Source organism: Mastomys coucha, unplaced genomic scaffold (genome assembly GCF_008632895.1).
Source record: "Mastomys coucha isolate ucsf_1 unplaced genomic scaffold, UCSF_Mcou_1 pScaffold22, whole genome shotgun sequence".
NCBI classification, from domain to species: domain Eukaryota; kingdom Metazoa; phylum Chordata; class Mammalia; order Rodentia; family Muridae; genus Mastomys; species Mastomys coucha.
The window spans coordinates 265,604,006-265,616,594 of NW_022196905.1; the positions used below are offsets into that span (position 1 = coordinate 265,604,006).

Here is a 12,589-nt window from a genome sequence, read left to right on the forward strand (position 1 = left end):
AAAAAAAAAAAAAAAAAAAAAAAAAAAAAAAACAAACCATTAGCCTCTTGTCCATGTAGCTTACATAGATATCACTGTGCATGCAGTAGGACAGAGCACGTTGCAAGACACACAGTTTCCTTATTTAAAAAACTATGAATGAAAAAATGAGGATGTGACAGATCCAAGATTGAGGCGAAGGTTTGTTGTAAATTTCAGGGAGAGCACAGCCAGTGGCATCTGGAATGGTCCAGACTGAGCATGGCCAGCAGACTAAACTGGGTAATGAAAGGAAAGCAGGAGAGTGAAAGAGAAAGAGAAGAGAAAGGGGCCAGAGAGAAGCCGAGGAGGACCCATAGCCAAGTGGCTGTGTTATATAGGCAAGAGAAGCTGGGGGGAGAGCAGCAAAGCTCAGGGGCTGGAGAAGTGTAGGGCAGCAACAGGGAATGCTAGCCAGGATGACCGTGTAACAGGTACTTGCAATGCTCTGTGTTAACTAAGTAACTCAGCCCGCCGTTTGTCCTGAGTTTCTTTGAGACCTAACAAAACGTATAGGAAGCCTCTCGGCAGAGCAAAGGCGCGTGACTACTTCTATGTTCCTGCCATTTCCTTTTCACTTTAAAACAACTGAAAAGTTTTTTTTTAAAAAGTTAATTAGAGTGATCCTCTGATTAAAGTCTGCATTAGCCCAATACTATCACACTTTGTCCAGTAACAGTTAGGCTGTGTTACTAACAAAGCACAGAAGAGTTCGTTTATACAACGGGGTTAAACACGTCTTCACTGTTACAAGAACTCTGACTTTCTGATTCAAAACAAGGGAACTCTAATAAATCCCTCTTCTCCTTTCACAAGAACCAGAAACAAAAGCTTGTGAGCAGTAAGAGAGTATGTATACATCTTAGAAATAAATAAGCTCAGGCCTCGTCTGGGATAATGAATGGAGCCCCATCAGGCAAATTAACACAGCTTCCACCTCAGAAGGATGCAGGCAGCAGCTCAAGAAGCATTCTTAGAGAGAGAGAGAGAGAGAGAGAGAGAGAGAGAGAGAGGGAGAGAGAGAGAGAGAGATTCTTCAAGGTGCTAAAGACTGCAGATTTCACACAGAAACCAACTAAATCATAACTGGAAATTGGCTTCTCCTCCCCACTGGACCCTGCTTCCTCTTCCCTCAATGTATGCTGACAAAGCACTCCCCGCTGAGCTCTCCTACCTGGTCCTGAGCACTTTAGAGACAAAGTCTCCACTCAGACTTTTCCTTCTGCTCCAACTTCTTGAGTGCTGGGATTACAGGTATGTACCACCAAGACCAGCTGAATTATTCATCTTTAGAGACATGGCATCTATTGGGAGTTTGTTTCAAGATCTCTAATGTTTCTACAATTTTTTAAAAAAATTATTTATTTATGTATATGAGTGTTTTGCCTATATGTATGTATGCAAACCAGGTACATACAAGGTATCCAAGAGGATCAGAAGGTGTGAGAGTCTTTGGACTTGGAGTTGTGTACTGGGAACTGAACCCAGATGCTGAGAACTGGCCCTGGGTCTTCTGAAAGAGCAATAACTGCTCTTAATTGTTGCGCCATCTCTCTAGCCCCCTTTGTTGTTTTTTACTTTTTAAAGATGTTTACATTTTTATTGTTATTTTATGTGCATGAGTGTTTTGTTTGCAAGTACATAAATACACTGCTTGTGTACCTGGTACCTTCTGGGGCCAGAAGATGATACCAGATGTCTGGAACTGGAATTACAGGTACTTGTAAGCTGTGGACTTCTTACTGGGAACTGAACACAGGTCTTCTGAAAGAGCAGTCAGTGCTCTTACCTCTGAAGCATCTCTTCAGTTCCAAGATCTATTTTAATTATGTGTATGTGTGAGTCCATATGTAATATGTGTACATGGATACAGGTGACTATGGAAGCCACAGGAGGCATTGGATCACCTGAGACTAGAGTTAAAAGGCAGCCTTTGAGCCATCTCTTCAGCCCATCTTTGCTGTTTTAAATGCTACCTTTATATTGGCATATTCCTATAAGCCCAGCATTCAGGAGGTGAGGTAGGAAGATCACAAATGTAAACATACATTAGGAGGTTGACAGGACTGTGAGCTCAAATTCAAGGCCAGCCTGAGATACATAATCACACCCTGATAAAAAACAAACAAGCTAATTTCATGGAGAACAACAATCACCAATTTCTGAAAAGCTGAGTCAGCCCCAGAACACACATACTATAAGGTGAGAGTGTTGTAATTAAGTTTAGAAACAAGAAAATCATGTTTAAAGTTATACAAATAAGTGAGTCTAATGCCCGGTACACATGGATAAAATATAGGAAAGAATAGTCCTGCCTGCCTGACCTTCTGGTTCACCAGCAAGTTTTATTGCTAATTTGGGGGGGGGGGATAAAATAAATACATAAGTTATGTGCTAATAATTGAAAGCTAACTTTCCTTTGATGGATCAGAATGCATATCAGGTGGTACATGCCTTTAATTTCAGCACTTGGGACACAGAGACAGGCGGACTTCTGAGTTCGAGGCCAGCCTGGTCTACAGAGTGAGTTCCAGGACAGCCAGGGCTATCGAGGAAAACCCTGTCTTGAAAAACCAGTAATGCAATCAGGAATACATCATGCTTCAGTAGCATCATCACACTCAATATGTCACCCAGGGCACTGGAGTTACAGGTGGCTAGGTTGCCTATGTATGAGTATGTTTCCAGGGATTGAAGGCATGACGCAGAGGGTAAAGGTACCTGCTACCACACCAGTGATGTAAGTTTGATTCTCAGGGACTCACATGATGGAAGAAGAGAACTGGCTCCTTTTTCAAAATCAAAATAGAAAGATGCACCTGCACAGAGCATGTAGGCATACATATTTTTTTTTGCAACCTACTTTTAATAAAGGTTCAATCTCTCCTCTAGCTCACCACCCAGCAGAGGTAGTGAAGAGAAAAGCTATTAGGATGTGGGGAAGTGGACCTGTTTAGCAATAGTTCTTTGGGGGTGAGGTCGATCTTCTTTGGCGGCAGTTCAGTACTGTCACCAAATATGATTCAGCACCTGCAGATCAGTCCTCTAGGCAGGTAGACACAAGCCATGAACCAGCAGCTGTAGTTCAGTCCTGAAGAAACCACAAGGCTCTCCAACCAGCCTGAGGCAAGGCCGCAGAAGTAGCAAGCTGCGGCAGGAATTTCATGACCAGTTCTTGGGCAAGGTTCTCTGAATGGTATCATTATCACAAGTTGGGCTCAACAACACTATATAAGGTGAATACATGTGTGTCTTTAACTAAGAATATCAATGGTGGAGCAAATCAAACCAATGCTCAGTGATTGTCTTTCACTGTCTTCAGGGTCATATTTATACTTCTTCATCATGGGTCCTTTCACGTGTTTGCTTTATCAAAAATCCTTTCACCTTCATCTGTTTCAGGAAAACATTCTTTTGTGTGTCTGCTTTAGCAAGACATCCTTTCACCTGCGTGCCCCAGCAAAACATCATTTGACATAACTGATTATCAAAACAAACCAGAAGTTTCCACTTCAAGAACACATACTACTAACAGACATCCATGACTGGAAGCTGCACCGTGTGAGCCAGAGTGGGATGTCAAGCACAGGCCTCCACTGCTGTACACTGTGCAGACAGTGGGCATGCATCTTACTCTAAGCTTAGCTTAATTGTCTTCAATAATTAAGTAGCTTATTGTAATTATTTTACTTCATACATTTTTAAGACTCTTTTGTTGTTAGCATTTAACTTCCAACATATACACATCTGATACATTGGAATTGAGATGAACAATCACAACCCCCTCTGGCTGTAGTTCTGACTCTTCACCTGCCATGAGTGTGTGTGTGTGTGTGTGTGTGTGTGTGTGTGTGTGTGTGTGTGTGTGTGAGTGTGTGTGTGTGTGTGTGTGTGTGTATGCACGCGCTCAGGGCATCACCTCACTCAATGCTCAGGGCTCCAGTGGGACAAGGAGGACCAGAAGTAGAACCTGAGATGCTTTAGTGATCCTTGCTCAGCTCCCATTTGTTCTGTTCCTTCAGATTCCTCCCAGATTCAATGACAATCATTCTTAGGGACATATATACCTGCTGGTTTCAGCCATTCTGCACTCACTGAAATACAGTCTGACATCGACAACCGAACCACGACTGCAACATGAACATGGGAGACTTGCTCACACAGTTCACTCCCTGCCACGTGGGACTGAAAACTCGAGAAACCATCCCAACTGCTGGCATTCTGTTCGCCCTTAGGAGACTTCTGGCACAGCTCTGGCTTTCTGAGATGTTCAGCAAAGAACGGAGAGATACGATCGGAGTATTTTTAGACTCTCCAAACAACTTGAGGCCCTCCCAAAAAGCCATAAAACAATTATAATATTTATTATAGAGCATTTGAGATTTTATCTGTTATGATCAGATAATAATGGCAGCAAAAATAAAAATGGCAAGGCAAACATTTATCGTCACAGAGAGTGCATGTGCAATGTAATAGAAAATATTTGCTTCTGCAGTCCAAGTTCAACTTCTTAAGTCCAAGTTGAGCATGAGTCAGACTCTCTTACTTTGTACGCACAGGGAACGTTCCAGTACTACAAACAAAATGGAGCAATAGCCAGGAGATGGTGGTGCACGCCTTTAATCCCAGCACTTGGGAGGTAGAGGCAGGCAGATTTCTGAGTTCGAGACCAGCCTGGTCTACAAAGTGAGTTCCAGGACAGCCAGGGCTATACAGAGAAACCCTGTCTCAAAAAACCAAAAATAAATAAATAAATAAATAAATAAATAATAATAAAAGGCACACTTAAAAAGAGTGCCTGCAGGGCTGGAGAGATGGCTCAGTGGTTAAGAGTACTGATTGCTCTTCCTGAGGTTCTGAGTTCAAATCCCAACAACCACATGGTGGCTTACAGCCATCTGTAATGAGATCTGATGCCCTCTTCTGGTGTGTCTGAAGACAGCTACAGTGCACATAAAATAAATAAATAAATCTTTAAAAAAGGGTACCTGCTGTTATTTGCTATTTTTACTCTTTTTAAAAAAAATTATTTATTATGTATACAGCGTTCCTCCTGCATATATGCCTGCAAGCCAGAAGAGGGCATCAGATCTCATTACAGATGGTTATGAGCCACCATGTGGTTGCTGGAAATTGAACTCAGAACCTTCAGCCCTGAACTCATCTCTCCAGCCCTGCTGTTTTTATTCTTGATAACATTCATTTAGTGTGTGTGTGTGTGTGTGTGTGTGTGTGTGTGTGTAGACCTGAGGACAACATATGGAGTTGAGTCAGTTCTCTCTGGCCCCAGCATTGCTCTTAACTACTAAACCAACTGTAGGGCCCAAGTGCTTGCTTTTAAAACAGTTTAATAAAATTGTACCAAAATTTTTTTCTTCGAACTGTTTCAGAGAAACAACAATAAGGGAAAACTTCCTTATTCTTGTTTGTTGTTGTTTTGTATATATGTGCACACATATGTAAATTTGGTATATGTGCATTTGGGATATGAAACTTAATTTTGTTTAACACTACTTACCAAAGTAAACTTTATTCCCCATAGCTTAAAATGTATGTGTGTGTGTGAGTAAGACTGATTTTTTTGTGAGTTTTTTAATTTTTTGATTAAAGGATTCTCTCTCATTTAAAATGAAATGCACACAGGGTGTACTATTGCACATCTTTAATCCCAGTGCTTAGAAAGAAGGGGCAGGTGTATCTTTGAGTTCAAGGCCAGCATGCCTGTACAGTGAGACCCTGTCTCAAAAATAAAAACTAAATTGAATTAACTTAATCAATCATGCATTTTAATCATGCAACACTGGTCAACCTACCACTTCCTGGAACCCTTTCAGGTTCCTCAAGGAATTTCCTGATTGACACCAACTCAGATCCTAATAGTGCAACAGACAACAAAGAATATGAGACCCGGAAGCTATGGCAGTTATGACATTCCTAATTTGCAGATATTGAAACTGCATATTAATTGTATTTTTGGTTTACTGTTTGCTTGCTTGGTTGTTTTTGTTATTGTTGTTGTTCTTGAGATGTGGTTTCTCTGGGAAGCCCTGGTTATTCTGGAACTTGCTCTGTAGACCAGGCTGTCCTAGAATTCAGAGATCCATCTGCCTCTACCTCTGGAGTGCTGGGATTAAAGGTGGGCGTGGCTGTTGTCAGCACCCAGCTAATTGCATTCTTGAAAGACATTTGATTAAAAGCCTCCTTCCTGTGTTAAGGTGAACATGTGACAGGAGTGTTCATTGTATGCATTGATGACAAGTTAGGTTTTAGATCACTGGCTCAAAACCTAGTAAGGAAAGATGCAGCCTCACATTCCAGCCTTAAGAAGTTCGGTTTAGAAAGAACAAGCATACGGGGGGGAGGTTAATAGTTATTAGCAATAAATAATAGTAGCACTCTTAGAATGATCATGAGATTTAGAGGCTCACTCCTCTTTGTTTTTATTTTTATGCTTATGTGTGTTCAACCTGCACTTGGGTCTGTGCCCCATGTGTGTACCTAGTACCCTCAGAGGACAGAGGAGGGCATCAGGTCCCCAGGGTCTGGAGATGAAACCATAGGTCAAAAAAGAAATCAAGAAAGAAATTTTTAAAATTTCCTGAAACCAAATGAAAATGAAGACTCAGCACAATACAGCCTCCGGGAGCTACTCAGTCCTGAATACATTAGGACATTTCAGAAAGAACATAAAGAAATGACTGAACAACAGAGCGCAAAGATTTGGAAAAACAAGAACAACCCAAACATAAGCCCACTAGATGGCAAGAAGGAAGAGAAAATGAAAGCTGAAATTAATGGATGCAGAAAAAAAAAGTCTTTGATGAAATGCAACATGCCTTTGTGATGGAAGTCCTAGAGCAGGCAGGATGAGAGGAGACGGTTCTCTACACGGTGAGAGCTATAGATGAGAAACCCAAGGACAGCAATGTTGCATGTAATTTTTAAAAGGCACGTTTGCACCTTGCCTGGTGCCGCAGCCCCCCCCACGACTTAGCTCCGAGATCAAGCTGCTGGCTCCACTTCCATCCAGTCCATTCTTCCGGCGGGCTCTGCCAAGCCTCCCAACAATCGTCCCTCCTGAGAACACCCGGAGCTATTGCTGGAGTTCCACGGACCAACTATCCGGTCCGCGGTCCGCTTTCTCCTACCCACCTGAGTCGCTGCAGATGGAAAATATTTTAAAACCAGCCAGATCATTCAACAGCTGGGGAAATAATATCCTGCCCCATCCTCCTTAGCGCCTCCGCATACGGAGGCTACTACAGACTATCGGTGCCCAAGAGTTACGATCTGCCCCTTCCTATCCACTCCACAGCCTGGTCCGAATACCCAATTATCTCTGTGTTCCCTTCTCTTCCTCTCCGGCCTGGAAATCCTGCCTTATCCTTTACCCAGAGACTCGCTTCTGCCGTCTTTATTGACCCAATCAAGAGACAATTAGGGAACTAGTTTTTAGTTATCCCCCTACACAGCAACATTCTAAACTAAGAAAACTGGGACCAACCCAGCAGTGCCCAGCGAACACTTGCTGCTCTTCAAGGCCCATCTGTGCACCAGAGTATCATGACTGTCCCTGAGGGTTTTTGTGCCATCCAAACAAATACTGTCGTTATCTTTTTTCTATTTTTCCCTTTTGATTTATTCCTCTCTCGCACAATGCATTCTGACTGCGGTCTCCCCTCCCTCCACTCCTCCCAGTCTCCTCCCTGACTCCCCTGTCTCCCAGATTCACGGCTCCTCCGTTTCTCTTCAGAAATGAGCAGGTGTTATTATCTTTTAAATACCCAGATGCAGGCCACGTGGATGTTTGGAAACGTTTCCAGAGCCTTCCCTGCGAGTCTCTGCAGTCTGATTTTGGAGCAGAGATGGGGGAACTGCAGCAGCAGATGCTTCAGAAGGATAGCCAGTGGGACTCTGGAATGACTGCTACGCGTGTGCCCCTTACACTGCAGACATAGACACAGACCCTAGGGACCCTGACTGCATCCTTGCCTATTAATAGGAATAGGCAGTGTTCACGAATCAAGGATCATCTTGATGCATTTCACTTTCTGGGTTGTTTTAGAAGAGCCCTTTGGTAAAGTTCTGGTCCCAGGGCCTTTGCATGATGGCAATCCACTTCTCTAGAGCCCTGCTCACTCCTCCCATAAGCCTTCAGTTTCCCATGAAGCTGATGATGGTACCAGAAGCTGCAAGCTACGTCTTCTGTATTCCTCTGCCAAATAAGACTGGCCAGTGACAGCCTTTGATGACAACCATAAGGCAGCCTGAATTAAATAAAATGTCCTTATAAGAGTTGCCTTGGTCATGGTGTCTGTTCACAGCAGTAAAACTCTTAACTAAGGTGTGTGTGTGTGTGTGTGTGTGTGTGTGTGTGTGTGTGTGTGTGTGTTTCAAATAATGGCATTGATGGCACTGACCTTAAAGACAACACAGATCCCTCTGTGCTTGTTTAACCCAGCCCCTTCAGGGAAGGCCGGGTGAGATGATACATGGTTGTTTCCCTGAGTTTAAGTGTTCACTGACAGTGCTTTAAAATAATCCTGGACTGGCTGTGCAGCACCAGGGAGTCAGAGGCAGTTATGTCTTTATGGGTTTGAGGCCATACTGCTCTATATAGTGATGTACAGTTCAGATAAGGATGCATAGCCAAACCATGTCTCAAACAGACAAATAAATTGCCTTGGGCTAGTGGGATTGTTCAAAGGGTAAAGGCACTTGATGGTGAGCCTGAGAATCAAGGTTTGATCCTTGGGATCCTCACGTAGAGGGTCATGTGGAAGGGATGCCCCAAGAAGGAGAGACTGTACATCTGTATTTGTCCTCCAACTTTCATATATACACCATGGAACACTTCACTCACCCCTGCACTCACAAAATTTATTTATTGTTTATGTTTATTTATTTCCTATATCTATATATACCACAGAACTATACTGAGCACAGCTCTGTGCTACATGTAAAGAAGATCCCTGTCTTAGTTAGGGTTTTTACTGCTGTGAACAGACATCATGATCAAGGCAACTCTTATAAGGGCAATATATCATTGGGGCTGGCTTACAGGTTCAGAGGTTCAGCCCGCTATCATCAAGGTGGGAGCATGGTAACACCTAGGCAGGTATGGTAGAGGAGGAGCTGAGAGTTCTACATCTTCAGCTGAAGGCTGCTAGCAGAATACTGGCTTCCAGGCAGCTAAAATAAGGGTCTTAGAGGCCACAGCCACAGTGGCACACCTACTCCAACAAGGTCACACCTTCTAATAGTGCCACTCCCTGGGCAGAGCATATACAATCCATCACTATATATATATATATATATATATATATATATATATATATATATCACAGAACTATACTGAGTACAGCTCTGTGCCACATGCAAAGAAGGTCCCCAAGCAATATGTGGAAAATTAAACATGGTGTTTAGGTTTCCTTTTCTGGTAAATGGATATTCATGCATTTGTCCTGAAGAAATGAGAAGACACACAGCAGAGTGACATACTCTCTTCTCTTTGCCCTTTGTGTCAAATGTTATTAGTTGCCGCGCGAGAGAGGGGGGGGAGGGAGAGGGAGAGGGAGAGGGAGATGGAGACAGAGACAGAGACAGAGACCTGATTCCTATTAACCTGAGAGATGGCCCCATTGCTTCTACTTGCCTCCCTCCTGTCAGTTGGAGAGAGAAGACCATGATGAAACAGAAGAAAAGGTATGGATGTATTCATAGCCATACTTATGCCCAGAGGGAGTCTGTGGTTGCAGGGATGTTCTGTTTTTACATAGATGGTGTATGTAAACCCTAGGGATTGATCTGTTAGGCTTCTTAGCTTTCACGTACATGGCATATATTCTTCTGCACAGGGAACACCAGCAGTGAGTGGCAGGTGGAGTCAAAGAGGCTATGGGAAGACTGGGGTGTGGAGAAGAGCTGGGAGTAAGGGAGCAGAGCTGGGGAGTGGGTGGAAGCTGGAGAGATGGTTCAGTGGCTACCAGCACAGCATGTAATGCTCTTCCAGAGGACCTGGGTTCGGTTCCCAGGACTCACCTCCACTTTCAGAAGCTCCAAAGCCCTCTTCTGGTTTCTGCAGGTACCCAGCACACACATGGTGCACCCATATATACATGCAACCCTTATGCACCCATACCCCTAGACAACATAGTAAAATAAAATAGAGAGGGAAACACACACACACACACACACACACACACACACACACACACACGAGGGGTGGGGCACAAATAAGGTATAGATCTCCGTTCCAACCAAAATCCAAAAAGTATTTCCTAGACAGAAAACTCTGGGTTTACTCAACTAAAAAACCACAGAGTGGCAGAATTATGTAACCAATAAGAATTACTTATATGGCTGGAGAGATGGCTCAGAGGTTGAAATCAGTGACCACTCTTCCAGAGGTCCTGAGCTCAATTCCCAGCAACAACATGGTGGCTCATGACCATCTATAATGGGATCTGGCACCCTCTTCTGTCATGCAGGCATATATGTAGGCAGAACATAAATAAATATTAAGAAAAGGAATTACTGAGTTCTCTTCTAAGCTATGTGTCTGTACATGCTCTCAAATCACCATGCCACAAGCATGGATCAGGTAATGCAGTTTGTAGAGGCAAGTCGGCAGTTGGTAAAGGACTCAGTTTGGCTGGTTAAAAGATGCACCAAACCCAATAGAAAAGAATTCCAGAAGATTACCATGGGTACAGCTATAAGATTTTTTTTTTTTATTCCAGCCTAGCCTTTTGGTAGTTAAAGAAAGACAATCGGGCTGGAGAGATGGTTCAGCAGTTAAGAGCACTGACTTCTCTTTTAGAGGTCCTGAGTTCAATTCCCAGCAACCACATGGTGGTGCATAACCATCTGTAATAAGATCCTATTCCCTCTTCTGGTGTGTCTGAAGAGAGTGACAGTGTACTCATGTACATAATATAAATAAATTAATTAAAAAATAATAAAAAATTAAGAAAGTCAATCGTGTGTTTACAGATATGACCATTCATTGAGCAGACAGATACTTATTGAAGCCTATTACATGCCACACATCATGCTAAAGTGGGAGATCCATTGGTGAACAACTATTTCTGCCATAAAAAGCTACAGTGTTTGTGTGTGTGTGCAGTGTATACACAGACAAACAAAGTGGGTGATCATTCAAGTATAGGAGATCACAGCTTACTTATTCAGTCTTTGATAAACTCCAGGAAAGGATGCCAGGGAGAGGGGCATAGATGACCAGGAGTGTAGCTTAGTTAGTAGAATGTTTACTCAGCATGTAGGACAGGAGGCTTTTGGGGGTCTATCTCTAGAAGTGCATAAATTAGAGATGGTGGCCCACACCTCTAATCCCAGCACGATGAAGGAAGTGGCTTGAAGACCAGAAGTTCAAGGTCATTTATAGCAAATTGCAAGGCAGTCTAAGTTACCCGAGACCCTGCTTCAAACAAAACCAAAACCACTACCACACACTAGAAAATTAGAAGCTTATTCCCCAAGCCTTAAGCACACTGCTGAATATTGTTTTATGTTATGTAGAACAAAGGATAGCCCTTAGCACATGGGAGTAGGAAATGGTTTACTTGAGGGCTAGACAACTTCAGGCTGTTGGCAAAGAGCCCTGTCCACTTGCAAAGCCAATGACAATCCAACTATAAGATTTGTTATCATGGGACTCATCGGCTTCTTCATGAAACTGATCCATATCCCTATTAATAACATTATTGTGGGTGGCTGAATCCTTTCTCATCATGGGGCAAGTGAACCAATGAGGGGGTGACAAGCTTATGAAATGAAACGTTGCCTGGATGCTTTGTGGTTTTTGTTTCTTTCCTCCTTCCTATGAGGTTTTCTATTTCTAAATTAAAATAATTGCAAAACAAACACATTTTCCATAACAAAAGAAGAAGGAAAAAAGGGAATTTTAACTTGATATCACAGAAATGCCCTCATTTACATAATAAGAATTGCTTGCTGGGAAATGGTATACAGTCACTCACCCTAACTTAAGAGGACAGATTTCTTGTATAGATAACCATGAGGCCAAACAGACTGAAATCAGTTCTGTTTTCTGTGGTGATGTATATCTTTGATCTTAGTGAAAGCCTTCAGTAGGCTGCTGTCTGTTTCTGGTCTGACTGATCTATGATGTAGTGATCCCTTATACTTCTGGCATCTTAAAATAGATGTAGCAGTGCCTTCAGCATTGGGAACACTTTAGTGTCGTTATAGAGATAGATATTGTGGTATACGTATATAGTTATGTTTCTAGGCAGAATGTGACAATTTTCTAACTTGTTCATTTCTACTTACATCACTATAAATTATACGAACGTGGCTTTCAAAATGTCGCATCTAGCCGAGCAGTGGTGGCACATGCCTTTAATCCCTTGGCCTTTAAACACTTGGGAGGCAGAGGCAGGCGGATTTCTGAGTTTGAGACCAGCCTGGTCTACAGAGCGAGTTCTAGGACAGCCAGGGCTACACAGAGAAACCCTGTCTCAAAAAACAAAACAAAATAAAAAACCAAAAAAGCAAAAAAACAAAAAAAATCAAAATGTCACATCTA

The 12,589-nt window shown here is 42.7% G+C and overlaps 1 protein-coding gene across 1 annotated transcript; it reads left to right on the plus strand.

The window, feature by feature from the left end:
• Window positions 1-10,612: 10,612 nt before the first annotated feature.
• On the plus strand, window positions 10,613-11,758 carry LOC116068195 (protein transport protein Sec61 subunit gamma-like). Its single transcript, XM_031337437.1, has 2 exons — window positions 10,613-10,727; window positions 11,658-11,758. The coding sequence occupies exons 1-2, from the start codon at window positions 10,613-10,615 to the stop codon at window positions 11,756-11,758; spliced, it is 216 nt and encodes a 71-aa protein (XP_031193297.1).
• The last annotated feature ends 831 nt before the right edge of the window (window positions 11,759-12,589 follow it).